Source organism: Tachysurus vachellii, chromosome 22 (genome assembly GCF_030014155.1).
Source record: "Tachysurus vachellii isolate PV-2020 chromosome 22, HZAU_Pvac_v1, whole genome shotgun sequence".
Taxonomy (NCBI): Eukaryota; Metazoa; Chordata; class Actinopteri; order Siluriformes; family Bagridae; genus Tachysurus; species Tachysurus vachellii.
In genome coordinates this window covers 1233893-1255425 of record NC_083481.1, presented here as the reverse complement: position 1 = coordinate 1255425, position 21533 = coordinate 1233893, and the positions used below count along the sequence as shown (strand labels likewise).

General features: G+C 40.7%; 1 protein-coding gene across 2 annotated transcripts; it reads right to left on the bottom strand.

The window, feature by feature from the left end:
- Window positions 1–837: 837 nt before the first annotated feature.
- LOC132837738 (proto-oncogene tyrosine-protein kinase Src) lies at window positions 838–21324 on the bottom strand. Of its 2 annotated transcripts, XM_060857537.1 has the most exons (13): window positions 21050–21324; window positions 20678–20772; window positions 16546–16794; window positions 14781–14880; window positions 12541–12639; window positions 11850–11953; window positions 10473–10622; window positions 8008–8163; window positions 7641–7820; window positions 7459–7535; window positions 6779–6932; window positions 6396–6527; window positions 838–5953 (listed from the first exon to the last, which is right to left on the bottom strand). In XM_060857537.1, the coding sequence occupies exons 3-13, from the start codon at window positions 16784–16786 to the stop codon at window positions 5745–5747; spliced, it is 1602 nt and encodes a 533-aa protein (XP_060713520.1). In that variant the 5' UTR covers window positions 16787–16794; window positions 20678–20772; window positions 21050–21324; the 3' UTR covers window positions 838–5744. The 2 variants fall into 2 exon arrangements, with proteins under 2 accessions (XP_060713520.1, XP_060713521.1); XM_060857538.1 differs by lacking the exons at window positions 14781–14880; window positions 16546–16794; window positions 20678–20772; window positions 21050–21324 and adding an exon at window positions 12697–14733 and having other exon boundaries at window positions 12541–12666.
- Between the last annotated feature and the right edge of the window lie 209 nt (window positions 21325–21533).

The following is a 21533-nucleotide window of genomic DNA, read 5'->3' as shown; positions in this document are numbered from 1 at the left end:
GAACACCTACATTTCTGGACACTCTGTTTGTGTACCTTCTTCTACCTTCACCACACGACTCCCCGAGCCACACGGACAGCAGAACAGGGACTTATGTGAACATGTTGTTGGTTCGACTCCATAACTTCAGCGTTTAACACCATAGATTCCCTCCACACTCACCTCAAAGCTCTTCTCACACTGATCACTTCACATGGACACGGTCATGTACGTATATAACTATCTCTACATCTGCCCTGTATACAGTATATCTAAATTATATATAACACTCCTCCACATTCCCTCCCATTCACTGCTCAGTGTACAGATCTATGTTTATTATTGTATCTGTAATTTTACCCATTGAGCTATTTTTCCTTATACTTTTACTTACTTCTATAAGGAACAGTCGTAAAACCACTTTTCACTACACGACATACTGTAGGTTTATGTATGTGACATAACATTTAAATGTGTTTTGACTTCGACATGATAAAAGGGCAGTAAATGTAGATGGCCACTCGGTGTATATTTCTACATAAAGTATAACATTAACAATCTTATAAACACGTCGATCATTTTATCTTCAGAATCTGAGAGTTTTATATTTTTCTTTTGAACTTGTTGAATATGTGAAGCATTACAGCTGGAATTAGGCTTCCTTTAACGATCAGAACTGTTCTCACTGAACACCGAACAAATACCATGATTTATTTTTCCAGAACTGGAAACGTTTACGTGTAAAAAGACGAGATCTTTCTTTCTTTCTTTCATTCACTTCTCTTTTCAGGGAATTAATGTTACGTGTGAAGTTTTATTATTTTTTTTTATTTTAAATACAGACACAGAAACACAGTATTATAAACTCCTTTAAACTCATTTATTGCACATCCAATGGTAATGACAGCATACAATGAAACAAAATCCATTTTCAACAAGTTTGTACACAAAAAAAAAAAATACAAAACCGTTTTTTTTCCTCTCCTCTTTTTTAAAATTGAATTACAGCTTGATTATAAAAAAAGAGCTCCGGCCTGCCGTGTATCTGCATAGGCTTCGAGAAACGCTCGGATCGACCTTCCTGCCTAAATCTGATCTCAGAACAGCTCGTTACTGCAACAAGAGACTGAAAGAAGAGAGAAAAGGTTTTATTTCTCCTCCGGGGGGAAAGTTACTATCATTTATTCTTGTGTAAAAGATTCTGTTGGACCTTTTTGTGTTTAAATAAAGATGAGATTCATGACATGCAACATTAATATACTGAGTGACAAACATAATAATAATAATAATAATAATAATAATAATAAAAGTCCAAACACACGAGTCCCTGAGATACGTTGTGTAATAATCTGATTCGTCTCGGTGTGATCATTGTTTAATAAGTCGTCTGTTTTGTTTCTGATGTCACTGCAGTGTCATTAATCCATCTGTCAGTTTATTCGACTATTTTGGAAAGACAGAGGAACAAATTATTCATTTGCGTTAAGACAAATTGTTATTTTTGTTTTTTTTTAATCAATCATTTGAAATTCAAATTAAAAAATTTCCAACTGAACTGTAAAGTAACAGAGAAACGGCAGGAATTCTGTCCTTCGGCTGAAAGAAAAAGTCTCATTAGAAGTAAAATCTTTACCTTGTGACTGTCTGCGGATTAAATTAAAAAAGGAAATGTTTAAAAAACAGAATTATTTAGAGGATTTAGAAAGAATTTAAACAGTTTGATATCATTTGGGTAAAAAAAAAAAAGGAGTTACTACAAACTGCAGATTAAATATTTATTATTATTATTATTATTATTATGAAAATTCAGCAGGAAAAACTTTTGTAAACCAAATTTAAATGTACAAATTTACTAACATAGAAAAGTTAACTTTTCTACATCAATTTAATCAAATTTCTGATTCTGATCTCGACATCTAAAAGTACAGAACGTGTGGAAACTAATTTCTGAGCTTCAGAAATTTTTATTTATTTATTTATTTACTAGCAAGTGATCTGGAGTGAACTTGGTACTGAATAAATCATAAAAAAACAGAATAAAAAGCTGACTGGATTAAAACGTGGTGATCGGAGTCACGGACGTGAACGGAGAGGAAACAACAGCACAAAATAAAAAGGTTTTACAGAAATCATTTCACATCGTGTCACTCGATCCGTTTCAGATTACAGGATTAGATGATGATCATATTTACAGAGTAACTGTACAGAGTTATTAGTAACATGGACAACATGCACGGCCCTAAAACTAGAGTTTTTATTTTAAATATCAAACCTCCCACCGTTTAGATTTTGCATATAAAAAATTTTATGAAACAGAAACAAAAACAAATTTTTGCAAATCAAACATTCAAATAAAGTAAAAACACCTGATCGTAATCCAAACACTTTCCACCGCTCGCAAAATATCTAACAGATAAACTGCTCAGAAATCCGATTAAAAACGATTTTAGGTACAAAAACAGCAGTCCGAGTGTTTATGGCTTCAGCACGAACGTTACAGGGTTTTAATTTAAAGAGGAAATAAAAGTCGCTCAGTGGTTCGACTCAGTAGCAGGAAGAACAGCAAAGGTTTTGGTGCAGAACAAATAAATGACAAACAAAACTGTGGAACACAAACAGAACTCAGAGGAACACATCACTGACTTCAGCTTCTACGTCATCCTCATCTTCCTCCCCCTCTTTATCATCGTCATCATCTCAGTCTTACATTAAATGTTCCAGCGAGAGCGATTTACTGACACAATGCACTGAAATGACTTGTGTTTAAATCTCTACATCTGTGTTTATCACACGTTCTGCTTTAACATTGTACTCAAACTTTTCCATTTTTTACAGAATGTTTTCAGTGTTTAATCATTTTCACAAACACTCACTCACTCATTTTCTACCGCTTATCCGAACTACCTCGGGTCACGGGGAGCCTGTGCCTATCTCAGGCGTCATCGGGCATCAAGGCAGGATACACCCTGGACGGCGTGCCAACCCATCACAGGGCACACACACACACACACTCATTCACTCACACAATCACACACTAGGGACAATTTTCCAGAGATGCCAATCAACCTACCATGTATGTCTTTGGACCGGGGGAGGAAACCGGAGTACCCGGAGGAAACCCCCGAGGCACGGGGAGAACATGCAAACTCCACACACACAAGGTGGAGGCGGGAATCGAACCCCCAACCCTGGAGGTGTGAGGCGAACGTGCTAACCAATAAGACACCGTGCCACACTTTTCACAAACTGAAAAATAAAAATGAATAAAAAAGGAACACAAAGTCGCCACAACTCTGTTTATTATTTATCTAGTTACTGAGAAACATTTCACTAGAAAATGATCCGGAAATTACAGATGATATTTTAGCCTCGAGACACAGAATAACGAGCATGATGTCATACTTAAAAATGTTTTTACTGAAACATTTGAATTATTAATGATAATTAATTTTCTTTCCAAAGAAATTTTGCACAAAAATTGTTCAAAAGCCGAAATCTTTAAGACTCTGCGTTCTGTTAAGAAGACTACGCAGATTCAGTTATTCGCTCAGATTTCTTGAGCTGGTTTTTCAGTGTACGTGTGTGTGTGTGCGTGTGTGTGTGTGCGTGTGTGTGTATATGTGTGTGCGCGTGTGTGTATGTGTGTGTGTGTGTGTGTGTGTGTGTGTGTGTGTGTGTGTGAGAGAGAGAGAGAAAGCAGTTTTATTACCTAAACTATATGAAGGACCCGATGTTCCTTTGTTTATAATCCAGATGATTCAGGACTCGTCACGACCTCTGAGTCGTGATTTTCCTGAACACATGATTTAAAAACGTTGGATGTTGATCTGAGGAGCTGAGCTGCTTTTATCTCTGAGCTCCGATAGAGAGCGAAAACACTTTCAGACCCTTTCGCTCTGACGCAGTAAACATCCTGTAAATGCTCCTGATGCCAATTATCTGACCTGGATTACAGGAAGGTGACGAATCTTCAATGCTGTTCTTTAGAAAATGATTCACAAACGATTCCTGAATGAGTTGAAAACGATTCATATGAATGTTAATCAGCTCAGACCTGCTCTGTACACTGAAAGCTGCATGTTGCTGATATTGTGAACTTGCTGCTCGTCTCATAATCAGATAAACGTTAAAGCCGTAAAGACTCTAACTGGTGAATCAGAGCTTCACAGCGGCACAGATTCAGTCTAAATGATTCACGGAGACTCTTTAGTAAAACCTCTGTGGTGGATAAATCAGACATCACGTGTGGTTCTGTTTCTACTGCATGTCCAATTCTTTGGCACTGCTTGTAGGTGTGGCCTCTCTACCTCCCAAGAGTTATCGAAGGAGGCGTGGCCTCTGCACACCCAAGAGACACAAAGGGGGCGTGGCCTGTATACACAGAAGAGCTATTGAAATGGGGTGTGGCATCTATACCTGTTTATCCTATTAAAAAGAGGCCGTGGTCTCCCGTTTTAGAAAAAAACAAAACAAATAAAACCGTTTACTACACAATACTGAATCACACTGAACCAACTCTGAATCATACCGAAGTGAATCGTTGGTTATTGGTTGATTTGAACATCTGGTTTATAAAGTTTTAATCGTATCGTAGCACATGGTCTCATATGGCACAATATTTACAGACGCCGTCCCGGCTGATAAACCACACAAAACAAAATAAAACTGATTCGTTTAAAGAGTTGAATCTTCAAACGAATCATGATTCCCAAGTAAAACGCAATGGCACAAGTTTATGTAAACATCTGAATTGAGTTCCATTAGCGTTATTGTTTAAAACACATAATCCGTCACTAGCTCTGCGATACGATCTAGAGGAGGAAGGATATTAAACACCATATCATCATCCTCACTGTATCATCTTCCTCACTGTATCATCTTCCTCACTGTATCAGATCAACTGAGTTTATAGAACTAAAATAAAATAAATTGCACAAGTGTCTTCTAATTTAACAAACATTTCTCCTTGTCTTATATTAGTTCATCCCATATTTCCTATATTCCATATCCAATAAAATTAAATAAATAAGTGACTCAGAAATAGTGGACTGGAGTAAACTCTGAACCAACAAACTAAATTATTACGACGAAACTAAAGCGATGCGATAAATTAGTGATAGATGAGAACCAAATGTTGGAGATCTTTAAAGACAGGAACATAATGAATGTCTGCATGGTTTTAATCTCTACATGTTCAATAAATAAAAATAGCTGTTACTATTAATGCGACTGGGAGTAAAGCGACGTTTAAACACGTTTTATTTAAAGGGATGAGTTTTATACGTCTGAGTGACTTACAGTCTGGAGAATCTGTTCATTATAATGATGAGAGTTCAATAGCAGCCCTTTGATTAAAGAGTACCATAAAATATCCAACAGATAACAATGTGCTAATCAACGCTCTATCTTTCTGCTCTCGCATGAGAAGATGAGAGGAAACAAAATAGACAAAAAAAAAAAGGAAGAAAGGCTGGTTGACACCTAGCGGCGTGCGGCAGTATTCTGCTGGATGGGAAAACGTGCAACTGGACGAAATTGGGATTTAGCGAAGTCTAGAGCGGCGTTTGTTCGTACCGTCGTGGCGTTGCTGTTGCTGTTCATCCGCCGTGTTGCTCAGACTTTTTTTTTAAAGCATGCATTCCTCGTATTCGTAGCCAATAGAGTGTCACCTGGGCTGTAAACTCCACTTCTTTCATCACAGACACACGTTTGTGAGGAAGAACATACCAGCAGCGTCCGCTCTCCCAGAGCTAGTGCAGGAAGCCCTAGAGGTTTTCTCCTGGTTGGTACTGCGGCTCAGTGGAGGTAAAATAGTCCTCCAGGAAACCCTGCAGATACTCAAACGTCGGCCGTTCCTCTGGTTCTCTACGCCAGCAGTTCAGCATGAGCTCGTGCATGGAGGCCGGGCATTCCGTCGGACACGGCATCCGATATCCTCGTTCCACCTGGTCCAGCACCTCCCTGTTCACCATACCTGGGCAAATAGACAGCACCTTCATTTGTGGGGGTCTTCCAAACAAAATCTCAATTAAACTGGCACCAGAAATAGACAGATGGATAGATGGATGGATGGATGGACAGATGGATGGATGGATAGAGAGTACCACTGATACCAATTGCATAACTGCTAGCATTCTAGTCTTTCCAGCCATGTGTGATGTAACCACAGAAACCGTCGTCATGTCAGTGTCACCTTTAATCATTCCTTTCAGCACAAATCTACGTTCCATCCATAATCTGGGCTCTAAATCTTTTTGACATCCGTTGCTTTGGTTACACTCAAACGTCATATTTTACAAAGGACATAAAATACGTCCAATGAGAAATGAATCCCACTGATCCAATGCTGAGGTAAACGTGAAAAACGATACAAAAGACGTGAAGCGTGACCCGGAGAAGGTGAGCGGCGATTTTACCTGGATACGGAACTCGTCCTTTGGTGGCCAACTCGGTCAGTAAAACGCCGAAAGACCAGACGTCCGATTTGATGGTGAAGCGTCCGTACAGCGCGGCCTCGGGAGCCGTCCACTTGATGGGGAACTTCGCACCTTTGTTAGAAACAGAGCATCAAAACAAATGCTACTAATAAATAAATAAATAAATAGATATCTAAGAAAAATAAACACACACAAAATTAAAACAGCGCTACTTTTGGTTTCCTGAATAATTTACCAAGCGAGTTTTGACATGCAGGAACATAGTTGTGTGCTTATTTATTTATTTATTTTAAATCCATCACAATTACAGAATCAGAATTCAGTCAAAGACAGATTTATTTCTTCCCTTTTATATTTCTCACCCTGTCTGGCGGTGTACTCGTTATCCTCGATGAGTCTCGCCAGGCCAAAATCTGCCACTTTACACACCAGACTGTCTCCAACTAGGATGTTCGCGGCTCGTAAATCTCTATGTACGTAATTCATCCTCTCCACGTAGGCCATGCCGGCAGCGATCTGAGCAAACGTCAGGAAATAACATCACAAATCCATCCTTAAAATTGTCAACTGAAATGGAAACTAAACGTTTGTTAACTTTTTGTTTCATTTATTTTTTTATTTTACGTAATACATTTTATTTATTTTTTTTTTAAATGTATAACTTAAAAAAACAAAACAAAACAAAACAAACAAAATTCCCCCAAATTGTTTGCATCACATTTATGGTGCTTTTTGATGCTTTTTTTAACCACTGGCTATAATTTATGTTTTTTTTTCTTCATTATCTTGCTTAATTAATTAATTTGTTCGTTCATTCTTTTTATACACAGATACTTTATTGATCCCGGAGGAAATTCAAGCATCAAGTAGAAACATGCAGAGAACTCAGATCATCACAAACATATTATGGCAGAAAAAAAACGTGCAAATGAGGTCATTTGTATTTACTTCATTTACTTATATATATTTTTTTTAAATATTCCCCGTAAGTCAAAGTGCTTTGCTGTTTAATGACGTAAATGTTGATAGTCCTGTACACTACCTGAGACGCCATATCCACCAGCTGAGGGAGGCGTAAATATTTTCCTTTCTCGCCTTTGAGGAAATCTAGCAGACTTCCTGGAAATGGAAAATATGAGATCCGTATGAGTTTGTGTGTGTATTTATTTATTCATGAGACATTTGGTTGTTCAGTGATGCTAAAGATGGAGCTGGAGGTCAGACCTTGGCTCATGTACTCTGTAACGATGTAGATGGGCTCCTCAGAGACTACGGCGTAAAGCTGCACCAGTTTCTCATGCCGCAGTTTCTTCATGACCTGAGCCTCCTCCAGGAAGGCCTCAGGGGACATGGTGCCCGGCTTCAGCGTCTTTATCGCCACTCTCGTGGTGCCGTTCCACGTACCTACAAGAGCGGGTAAACGATCACAATATCACACTGACGAACACGTGGCTCGGTTTGAGCTCATTAAAGTGAAATAAAGCCAGTTGGTGCAGGTCAACATTCAGAGGTTAAAAGGAAGCAAACAGTTATTAGGATTTCAGAGCTAGTGTGAGTATCTGTGAGAGCGTCAGGAACATCAGACTCGTACCCATCCACACTTCCCCAAAGCAGCCCTGACCCAGTTTAAGGTCGAGGCGCAGAGACTCGCGTGGAATTTCCCAGGCATCTCTCGCTAGTCCCTGAGTCTGTGGCTTCAGCATGGGGCAGATGTCCGTCAGGACGTGACACAATCCATCTGCATGGGCTGAAACGAGCGGGACAGGAAGCAGGTATTAATAGCAGCACTAATTCATCTTTATAGCATATTCTACATGGGTAGCATAGTTTAAAGGGATATTATTACACACACACACACAGAGACACACACACACACACAGAGACACACACACACACACACACACACACAGAGACACACACAGAGACACACACAGAGAGACACACAGAGAGACACACACAGAGAGACACACAGAGAGACACACACAGACACACACAGAGAGACACACACAGACACACACAGAGACACACAGAGACACACAGAGACACACAGAGACACACAGAGACACACAGAGACACACGCAGACACACAGAGACACACAGAGACACACAGAGACACACAGAGACACACAGAGACACACAGAGACACACAGAGACACACAGAGACACACAGAGACACACAGAGACACACAGAGACACACAGAGACACACGCACACAGAGACACACGCACACAGAGACACACGCACACAGAGACACACGCACACAGAGACACACGCACACAGAGACACACGCACACAGAGACACACGCACACAGAGACACACGCACACAGAGACACACGCACACAGAGACACACGCACACAGAGACACACGCACACAGAGACACACGCACACAGAGACACACGCACACAGAGACACACGCACACAGAGACACACGCACACAGACACACACGCACACAGACACACACGCACACAGACACACACGCACACAGACACACACGCACACAGACACACACGCACACAGACACACACGCACACAGACACACACGCACACAGACACACACGCACACAGACACACACGCACACAGACACACAGACACATATACACACAGACACATATACACACAGACACATATACACACAGACACATATACACACAGACACTCACACAGACACTCACACAGACACTCACACAGACACTCACACAGACACTCACACAGACACTCACACAGACACTCACACAGACACTCACACAGACACTCACACAGACACTCACACAGACACTCACACAGACACTCACACAGACACTCACACAGACACTCACACAGACACTCACACAGACACTCACACAGACACTCACACAGACAAAAATGATAACACAAGTTGAGTCAAAATCCGTTTGTTGAAGATATAAAAACAACAACATTTATTTATTCATTTATTTCACGTTACAGTGTCAGTAGCAAGAAAGTGTCACAAAACGTCTCCACGTTCTCCAGATCCTTCAACACTCCGGCGTTCCAGAGTGAGTGAAGAGAGCTTGGTTTCTATCACTGTTTATCATTCATCCTCAGGAGCAGTGAGAGGAGCAGTGAGAGGAGAAGTGAGAGGAGCAGTGAGAGGAGCAGTGAGTGGAGCAGTGAGAGGAGCAGTGAGAGGAGCAGTGAGAGGAGCAGTGAGAGGAGCAGTGAGAGGAGCAGTGAGAGGAGCAGTGAGAGGAGCAGTGAGTGTCGCAACACCTCGTGTTTATTCTCTAATACTCATACAAACCTCTCCATCTTCTCTTCAGCACTGAGAGCCATCGAGGACGTCCAGAGGAAATAGCTTAAAGCTCACAACATCGTCAAGGACACCTCTCAACTGGCCCATAAATGTTTACCCTCCTATCCTCTGGGAAGAGGTTCAGACGCATTCTCTCTCTCTCTCTCCCTGTCTCTCTCTCTCTCCCTGTCTCTCTCTCTCTCTCCCTGTCTCTCTCTCTCTCTCCCTGTCTCTCTCTCTCTCTCCCTGTCTCTCTCTCTCTCTCCCTGTCTCTCTCTCCCTGTCTCTCTCTCTCTCCCTGTCTCTCTCTCTCTCTCTCTCTCTCTCTCTCTCTCTCTCTCTCTCTCTCCCTGTCTCTCTCTCTCTCTCCCTGTCTCTCTCTCTGTCTCTCTCTCTCTCTGTCTCTGTCTCTCTGTCTCTCTCTCTCTCTCTCTGTCTCTCTCTCTCTCTCTCCCTGTCTCTGTCATATATTATATAGTCTCACATATATATACACACACACACACACACATATATATATACTGTATATATTAAATGCCTATTTATATTCTAACTCTGTACACATGTTTGTACCACATGACTTTGTACTTCTGGTTAGATGCTATCTGCATTTCTTGGCCTTGTTCCCATGTACAATAAAGTTGAATCTAATCTAATCTAATCTACATAACTGAGATGTGTTACACAGATGTGTTCGTCAGTCAGTGTTCATGTTTGTTGTAATGAAATGCAGGAGACTGTCCCCTGTGACACACTGTGTGTCGCCGCCCCCCTGAGCTTCTAGAGCGTGTAAACTCACTGCGATAGTGTAGGACGAGCTGCTGCAGGTTGCTGAACTGCGTCCGGGACGTGATGTAAAAGCCTCCGCTGTCCAGCTTGCGGATTTTGTAGTGCTTGACGTTGAGACCCTTGGTGTTGTCGTAGTCCAGCACAGAGAGACAGTACGCTCCTGAACAACACAACACAACACAACACAACACAACACTTCAGTACTTATTCAAATACATCGCCCCAAATCTTCACCTGTGGAAGGTGGGACACTCGTCCCCTCAGCAGCTTCCTTTTATTCTCTCTTCAAGTTGGTAAGAACAATGAAATAAATAAATAAATATAAACGCACCGTCATGTTACTGAGAAACCACAAAATCGCAGCTGTTACAAATCACTACAACTAAACACTAAATAAATCTCCTGCCAGTAAACTTCACCATAGCGTGGACTAGATGTTTAAACCAGTTTGTCATCATCATCATCATCACTGTCCAGGTCCCTGTGTATGAGCTGTTGCTATGGAAACCATACTGTGTCTCAGTGAGTACATTAACATAAACCTGCCCTACAGTCAGAGCTGTGGTTAGTGAGAATTAACTCAACATCATCTGACCAACCAGAACTGGATGTCCTTTATTTTGCAAACTCAACCTGGAACTTTTTAAAAAGTCCAACATTTAGGACACTCCTCCTCCGAACCTGACCTCCACTTACAGCCAGGAAAAAACCTACAAATCAGATGATACAGAGAAGAGGACATGAAACCGTATTTATTGGTTTGTGTGCTGAACAATTTCCTGTTTTAAAGACGTCTCGAGGAACGACACGGTCTGGGAAACACCACGTTAACCTCATCGCACTGCAGACGAGAAGGATTTCATATCAGAAAGCTGAAGCAGATCCACAACACTGCAGAATAATGTTCCTCAGGGGATTAGTGACGCTCGGGTTCAGCTTTTATTACCCAAGATCACGCAGAGAAACATTATAAGACAAAACATAAACGAGCTATAAACAGATCATAAACGAATTGAATCAAAAGGCCCGACATGTTCATGTCCCTCCCACTTCAACCACAAGGAGCACAAACACACCAGATGACAAGAACTAATATCACATATATAATAAAGTGGGTTCCCTTTGTGTATCTGGGTGTTTTTACATTAACATTTACAGCATTTAGCAGATGCCCTTATCTAAAGCGACTAACATTTTATCTCATTTTATCTCATTTTTATACAATTGAGAGTTAAGGGCCTTACTCAGGGGCCCAGCAGTGGCAGCTTGGTGGATATGGGATTCAAATTCACAACCTTCTGATTGGTAGCCCAACACCTTAACCACTAGGCTACCATGTTTTTATTGGTTTGGTACCGACTTGAGGTAGAAATACACAAGCGCACACCTTTAGTCGTCTCACTTTCCCTCACCAGGAAGGTTCCTCTCCTGTTCTGGATGTTCAGCAGCAGACGCTCCGAATCACGCCGTGTTATTTTACCAAAGAACCACCTGGAGGTCAGGAGGACAGAGTTAGTGTTATTCAGCCTAGAGTTTCGCTCGGCTGAGTAACGAAGACAAAATAACGTAGATCAGAATCTCGCTAAAAGCCTTTTCTAATCAAACACGTTGCTTTATTGGCTACAAGAACCTTAAGAGCTCAAAACTCCAATTTTTTCCCTGATCCGATGACACAAAACAGTGCAAATTTAATTTGTTGTTGACGTAAAAACGTGAAAATTTCACTACAATTAAGAAAAGTATACAATAGTAATTAAATCTTGATATATTTACTAAACATACAAACAAACATTCAGTGAAAGCAAAAACATTAAATATTGATTTTCCCCAAAATTCTGTTCTTTTTCTTGTATTAAAATTCCCATCCTGTATCTGTATAATCTGTAGAAAACAGAACGTAGTGAACACGAGGAACACGTTCGAACTTTATAACAAAGTTAACGTTAAAAACACAGACAGATATCTGGAAACGCTCCGAGATGTCAGGTGACGTGATGAAAACTCTGCACTGGGGTTTTATAACACAAGCGCAGTAAAACGGAACACTGCTGATATTTAATGTGAAAAGTTGTCATTACTCTTCAGCTTGGATGGAGTCGGACGGTGCCACGTAGTTGCTCGGGATGTAGCCGCTTTTCCCCGTGGTCAAAGAGCTCGCTAGCCACCAGTCTCCTTCCCTACAACACACCGATCTGCACATTAACCTCACAACAAACACAACACAGCACATTAACACACAACACAGTGAACAGGAGAGAAGCTGCAGGACGACACGCGAAACGTCTGAGCCAAACTTTTACACTAGAAAAAACTGCTGAGAACATTTAACAAAATAAATCTAAATAAATTTCTCATTCGCTCGTCTTTGTCCGCGAGATTAAATTTCTTATAAAGTCGGTAGCTAAAGTTTTTATTTATTAAAGAAATAAAATGATCTGTTATTTCCAAACAAGACAAAACTTTGTAACTTAAACTCATCATGACTCAAGTGTACGGAAATAAAACAGTAGAAATAGAAATTTCACCTCAATTCTATACTATTTTTACTTCATAGTACTTGATTTTACTTGATTTAATTCAATATTACAAGCAAGACAACAATTACAGTCGAGGCCAAAACTATTAGCCCCCCCAGAACATTTTTATTAAAGATCTTTCCAATGTTTGTGATAAAACTTGTTATAATCAAACATTCACTATTTAGTAGCTTTTGGTACAGTCTGGAATATAAAATAAATTTTTAGGCTTGCTTTATATCAAATATAGTGAAAATGGGGTGGTCAAAAATATTAGCCCCCATGTGAATTTTTGCTTTCAAAACACACAAAAAAATGTTTAAATTCAATTCTCTTAATTTGCTAAGTGAAGTTTGTTATTTTAATATTAAGGGCAAACACCTTGTCTGGAGACGTCCGCTGTAGAAATCTTGAAAAAAAAATGAACAAAACGATAAAGAGCCACATGCATTTACCTCAGAAAAAAAATCTGAAATTCTGAAAAAACACTTTTTTTTTTTTTTGCAAATTCTTTTTATTTTTCCTTTTTTTTGTCCTAACATTTCAGATTTCTTTTCCACATTATGTTTGTATTAAAATTTTGGTAAAAATTCTGCAGATAAGAGAAAGAGCACTTTGGACACAGACTGATGAGATGAAGAAGGAAGTTTACTGACCTGTAGTTGTACTTTCTCCTAATTTAACCCATGAAGCATTGGGAGAAACAGATGACAAACACAACTGATATAAAGCTCGTGTGTTACAGGACCAGACAAAAGCTCTACAGCACACATGCTTTTCCTAGCTCATGTGTGATGGAGCCAAAACACCTCAAATATTTCATTTCTTACAGAAAAATCAGGTTTCTTGTTTTTCTTTAAGAACCTCCTACAAATACACAATTCATAATTAAGACACGGTAACAACACACAAAGACATTTCTGTGACACACAATAACAACCTGCTAGCGAACGCGTCTGATTGAAAACTAACTCGCTAAATGAATAAACGTTGCCTGTTGTCTTATTATGTAACGTCTCGGTTTGTCAGGAGACGTGCGAGTGTCACATTAATATTCCTGAGACAACTGAACCACACTTTGTGTAACACTGCATGAGGACATTGTGTGGCGTGTTAGCGAAGCTAGCGCAGCTCACTGAGGGATGGACACCAGCAAAAATAAATAAATAAATAAATAATAAATCTAAATATAACAGCTAAAAAAAAAAAAAAGAAACAGTAAACAGATTAGCATACTGACAAGCTAGCATTCAAGTGGAATAAAGAGGTGAGAGGAAAAAAACGGTGTTATACAATTTGTCTACACAGAACTTTGGATGTTGGAACATGATAAATAATTGTTTAATACTCAAAGTTCAACACGATGTTAAAACAGAGATTTTCCCTAACGCAAATCTGTAATAACCAAATTTCTCTTACATCAGCATTACTATAATGTGAGAGATTTTACTAGCTAATGATACTACGCTGGTGCCGTGACCTCTGTGTGCTGATAGCGAGCAGGAGAGACATTAATGAGTGTTTATTTCCACACTGAATCAGATATTTCTGTCACCAAGCTGATGACTCACAGTCTGAGGAGGAATCTGTCTGCTGCTGACATACATGACATTCGTTTCCCGTCTCCACGACATATCATCAAAGACTGAAGCGAGGGAACAACCAGAGCTGATAATGAGCACCTCGGAGATACTTTAAACACTGGTGGAGCTGCGGTAATTTCACCTTCTGCTCCGAGGTGTTTCAGAAAAGTGCTTCATGGAGTCTCTGAGAGAAAGACGCACGTGACGAAGGAGACTTACGTGTTATTGAGGATCTGCAGCCTCTCGCCCTTCTTAAACGTCAGATCCGCAGACGTCCGAGATTCGTAGTCGTACAGTGCAACAAACGTGGTGACGCCAGCTGTGGGTGAGAAGGAAGTGTGGTTAAAGCTGAGGGATCAGGAGGGGGTTTGAGTGCATATCAGTATCAGGAGACACTGGGACTTACTACAGCTCTGCTGAACAGGTGTGAAAAGCCATTTGTTTGGCAAATGCTTGAACAAATGTTCCCTGCTAATGATCCCCCCTCACAGGCGCACACACACGCACGCGCACACACACACACGCACGCGCGCACACACACACGCACGCGCGCACACACACACGCACGCACGCGCACACACACGCACGCGCACACATGCACACGCACGCGCACACGCGCACACACACACGCGCGCACACACACACGCGCGCACACACACACGCGCGCACACACACACACACGCGCACACACACACACGCGCACACGCAAACGCACGCAGGCACACGCACGCAGGCACACGCACGCAGGCACACGCACGCAGGCACGTATGCACAGACACAGTCCTGCACAGACAGATACACGCACACACAGACAGACACAGACAGACACAGACAGACACAGACAGACACAGACAGACACAGACAGACACAGACAGACACAGACAGACACACGCACAGACACACGGACGCAAGCACAGACACACGCACACACGCACAGACACACGCACACACGCACAGACACACGCACACACGCACAGACACACGCACACACGCACAGACACACGCACACACGCACAGACACACGCACGCACGCACAGACACACGCACAGACAGACAGACCCCAATCTGTGTCTCACACCATCTTACTCATGACGTGTTGTTGCATGATCTGCAGCCACAGCAGTGCTCCTCCACCACTGTCCCCTGTGTCCATTACATCATCAACCTCTTTGGTGTTACTGCATAAGCCCTTGTGGAGCATCTCTGTGTCATTGCCCAATCTACAGTCCTTCATCTTACTCAAGCAGTTTCCCTAAAGTTGTCTGATCTATGGTCCCTAAGGTTGTCTGATCTATGGTCCCTAAGGTTGTCTGATCTATGGTCCCTAAGGTTGTCTGATCTATGGTCCCTAAGGTTGTCTGATCTATGGTCCCTAAGGTTGTCTGATCTATGGTCCCTAAGGTTGTAGTCTGATCTATGGTCCCTAGGGTTGTAGTCTGATCTATGGTCCCTAAGGTTGTAGTCTGATCTATGGTCCCTAGGGTTGTAGTCTGATCTATGGTCCCTAGGGTTGTAGTCTGATCTATGGTCCCTAGGGTTGTAGTCTGATCTATGGTCCCTGGTCTCACTTGTGCAGGACCCCAGTGTTGTTGCCCAATCTACCATACTTCACCTCACTCACCCAGTGTCCACAGTGACCGTGTCTGATCTACACAGTGACTGATCTACTCTCATCTTAATGAATAGCACCCCAGTGTTGCCTGATCTACATTTCACCCTCTTTCTCAATTATTGTCCACTGCGTCAATCCCTGGTTATTTCCCTGTTTTAATACACCACAGTCTAAGCATTGTTTCTTGGTCAGCGTTCCTTGTGAAATATCCATATTTACTCTCCAGCCTAGTACCCAATCTGTGTTTCCTGTTTCACTGCCTGATTATCACTGCCCTCATTGTGAAATTACCCCATGTCATGAACATGGTCACTTGTGTGTGCTAATTTGTGACCAAGAACTTTCATTTTCACTTTCTGGTACATGCGTTACCTCTTATGGGTGATGTGATGCTTGCTGTTGGATCCGCACCACCGAAAAGTTGATGTTCTGCACTGTTGGTGTGGTAAGTGTTGCTCCGCCTGCTGGTCCCCACAGCAGGGCTCCGATTCGGCGTTTGGGTCTGAGGGCCAGAATTTAAATAGTGTCCACCGGAGGAGCCGCTACCAATGGTACCATCCAGGCTCAGAGACCTCTGGCCTTGGTCTTTTGGCTTGCTCTTAGTTGCCCCCATTGGAAGCCCTGGGAAAATAAAAGAAGGAAGGAAACAATGAGAAAAAAATGAGGAATTATGTGTTTGGAAACTCAGCTGAACTGCAAATATTATTAGCAACAAAAAGAGAAATTCAGTCATCTAGCAGAAGTTACAGTTTTAATCTTCTGTGTTTGTGCTCGTTCGTGCAATCTAGACATGCAGGACAAAAGCACAGACATGCTGACTCTCGAGAAGTTGATACCATCTGGTGCTTTTACAGTTTCAGTTTAAAATCGGATTGAAGAAAATGTGGTTTTATGAATAACAGACGGATCGCGGCTAAGACGAGCGGCAAATAATATCAGAACCTTTCATGACTTGGTCATTAGGAGTCAGTGATTTCTGTAAAATAAATATTTTAACATGAAAAAGAGTTCAAATTTGCTTAGACAGAAGTTACATCATTCTGTAGAAATTTGTATTAATGAAATTATATATATATATGTGTGTGTGTGTGTGTGTGTGTATTTGCTAATACTTTAAATATTTTACTTATTTACTTGTTAAGATTAAGTCCTGTAAAAATAAGAAGCAGACCTAAAGTTCAACACCATGTTTCTAAAGTCCAATTTTTAAAACCTTTTTTTGTTTTTAAGAGTAGAAACACACACGGGTTCTGCAGGTAAGAGAGAGAATAACAACCTCCTTCTGTTAGAAATGTGGACAAACTGGAATGAACCACACCTTAAGTAACAGTCCAGAAAAAGCCTTGACGAGCCGCTTAGGTTCCTGATTGTGAGTGAGACAGTTAAGTGAATACTACAGTGGAGAGAAAACCAAAAAGTGTCTTAAACAATATAAAATTGTAAAGAATTAGATTTTATTACGTTAGTATTTCTTTTTGAGATTTAAAAACAAAATCCTCAACCAATCATTTTTGGGAAGAGATAGCAAAGCAAACACTAACACACACACACACACACACACACACACACACACACACACACACACACAGCACGAGGAACGCTGTCTTGACACGGAGAGAGAGAGAAAGAGACTTTTTTTGGAATGCAGAACACACACCCCGACAAGTCCGGACTCTTCCACCACACACCCTACAGGGAGCCAGCCGAGGCCTCGTGGTGGGTGTTGCCACAGCCATTTGTTGTAATATGACTAAAGCAGTATTGCCCAAAAGGTACAGACTCACACTCCTGCAGTAAAGTCTAACTCAACCACCCAAACTCTGTAGATTACACACTATTGAGAATGTGTATAATTTCCAGCATAAAGTTATAGCATCATACACCAGGATACACTGAAAATACAGTGAAAATTCTGTATGGATGCAGCATCAGACATTTTACTGTACACACAGCTGCTAAAACACTAACCTGAAGCAGCTGAGAAAGCTTTAATGTTATTTTTCATTTCTGCCATTATTTTGTCCTCCCAGCTTTTAATGAAATTATTTTAGTGAAGGATGAAAAACCAACAAGGTTAAATGTTCACCTAGGTAGCTAGCTAATGTTTGCTAGTTACCATAAGATTTTCTATAGAGAACCCATACATCTTATTTACTTCTGTTTTTGGGATATTGAGGATCGTGACTCATACAGATTCTCAATTTCCATTTTAGACGATTCCTTATTGTGTAATGTTTCGTTGCAGAAGTTTATTATTGTGTAATTATGTTCAGCTACAATTAACATGGATTTCAATACATCTTTTTAGAACTGTATTCCCTTAAATACAAATTTCTGGCCACCACAGATGATTTTTACAGTAAGAAACTATTATCAATACAATATATTATCAAGTCCTTTTAAATCAAATTTACAATGTGCCACTACTGCAATAAGCAATATAGTAAGATTAACGTAAACATTAACTAAACTAACTATATTCAACTACGCTGACAACAAGGTCCGTTCACCAGGCACGTTTTTCACAGCGTAGTTAATATTAAAGTTTGAATGGACCACTAAGCAACTGAACATGCAATCAAATCTCTTCACTAATAAACGACATCTTATTACTGAGGTCCGTCGTTAGAGAATGATCATGATGTGAGTTTATAGTTCCCACTCTCCAGTTAACTCTCTGTGGCGATACGACCGAACCACTGCTCGTGCCGCTTCACGAGGCAGCGTAACGCACTCAGAAGAAACCGCTAACTATCTTCTAAATATACAAGTGTATTTGAATGTATAAGGATACTGCTGCTTTGATTGACAGATGAGAATATGCCACTCCCACCCAGACAGGATGGACAATTTTGCTCAATGTTTCCCAAAATGTTCCACTTTTTAAACACAAAAAAGTTCTGACAGAAAACATTTCAAGTCAAGTCAAGTCAAGAAGCTTGAACAAATGAACAAATGAAGGACACTTAGGTACCTTTTCATTCCTCAGTATTTTGCTAACCTGTGCTGATCGACGTTAGTGGTGCTGAGTGGCAGCACATATCTTTACTGAATTGTTTGATTAATATTAGCCTAGCTAGGCAGCTCACCAAATTGATATTTCAAACAGAGAACCTATAGAGCATGTTTTCTTCTACTCGCCTTTTTTCTGTGGTGATCAGGACTCTGAACCATTAAACTTTTTTAGTCTTTAATCTCATAAGATTACTTGCTGACTTGAAAGTTCATGATAATTTGTTTTATTTTACTTTAATTTAATCCTAGTTTTATGGATTAAACACTCTTTGGTGCTGTATAAAAAACCTACTATAATTAATATTATTATACATAAAGCCATTTTATGTGTATGTATATACTGTATGTCATGTATGGAGATGAAACGCTCCCTATTTTTGCTCAATATTAATCAGATTTATTCTCTTGGATGTTAACAGAAGATTTGATGGAACAATCATTCTGTTGAACACGTGTTGAGTGTTTCTTTTAAAATCAGGCAATCTGTGGTATATTTAGATTCATTTTTACTTAAAACCACTTATCAGATCCTAAAGGAAAAGTTACACAGTGTTCTACAGAGAATAAGTTACAGTGGATGGATTTTTTCAGAGTGTTTCAGAATTTGAAAGATTATCTGTCCTACACAAAGGTAAGCTTCTTCCTCATCAGGGCAGCTTTTATAAGACTCGGCCGGTGTTCAGTTTTATTAAGGGAAGTATTTGTCTTCTCCTGGCTGGGAAATGATCCAAACCAGCGATGACAGAAATGCAAAAAATGGTGTAAAACTGCATGTCTAATATTTACAGGAAGAGAACGTGCTCTGTGTTAGAGGAAGGTGAAGATGGAGTATGTGGTGAGCTAACATGTTTAAAGAAAAGTACACACACACAAACACACACACACACACACACACACACACACACACACGCACACTTAATGCTAGACCCTGAATAAATTGAATATACTTGGATGAATGAGTAGTAAAATGCCCGAAGGAAACATTGTGATCTTTACAAAACCTCAGATGCCTTAAGACTGCAATGTGACATGCTACTCATCAGGGTGTGTGTGTGTGTGTGTGTGTGTGTGTGTGTGTGTGTGTGTGTGTGTGTGTGTGGTCGGTGGCAAGGAGACATAAACAAACCAAGACTCCAAAAAAAAACCAAAAAAAACAATACAATATGAAGATTTCAGACACATTTAGACACTATGATTATTTTATATATTTTAAACGTATGAGCAGGTTATTGAACGTTATAGAGCGTTATGTAGCCTGAACTGATTCTCAGTGTGGACACACACACACACACACGACACTCAGATGACAAATCTACTTTAGAAGCGTGCTATGTGTGTTAAAAAGCACCAGGTCCTCACTGGCTGGGGGATTTTCGGGGTCCCCACAGTGCGTGTGTGTGTGTGTGTGTGTGTGTGTGTGTGTGTGCGCGCGCGTGTGTGTTTGTGTGTTTTTGTGAAAAATAATCGAAATGTCTAAATGTTTACTCACCTTAACGACTAGACGGTTTCTCTTTAAATCAAAGAAACGCACCGGCTCTCATTAAAGACAGTTTTGTCTCCGTGCGGTTTTACAGATGATCAAATCTGATAATAAAAAATCAGCGTTAAATCCCGGTCTCTGTTAGGAGGTCATGAGGGGAAGCAGCGACACACACACACACACACACACACACACACACACACACACACACACACACACACACACACACACACACACACACACACACACACACACACACACACACACACACACACACACACACACACACACACACACACACACACACTGCGGTTCCCAAACACACACTCCGACGTTTTTACACACACGTTTTTTTTTCAAAAAGATAAAGCACAAACACACTCAATGAAACAGCCCGACTGATCCGCATCGCCAACGGCACGAGCGCTACTGCGACTGAAACGAAAACCAGATCGTTTTGCGTGGCCGGATTTCGGTTTTGTGAATCGGCAACGACGTAAGTGCCCGTAAACGTAAAAAACCTATTGGTGCGCGCTCCCGACGCTGCGCACATGCGCGGCGCTCTGTATCTTGTGTGTCGCGCGCACGTACCAGTACGTGTTAATAACAATTTGTTTCTTAATCAATTGTAACGTTATGTACATTGCAAAAAAAAAAAAAAATTTAAATAAATAAAAATAAAAATAAAAATAAAACATTTTAAGACTGAAGGTGATTACAAAGGGAATGTCTACTAAGTACACTTAGTCTTAGTTAGTTATAGTAGCCAATTATAAATATATTATTGAAGGTTAATTACAAATTTACTTTATTAATTAATTGAAATGACTAGGGCACGTGCTTCAGCTGGTCAGCAGAGAGTTAT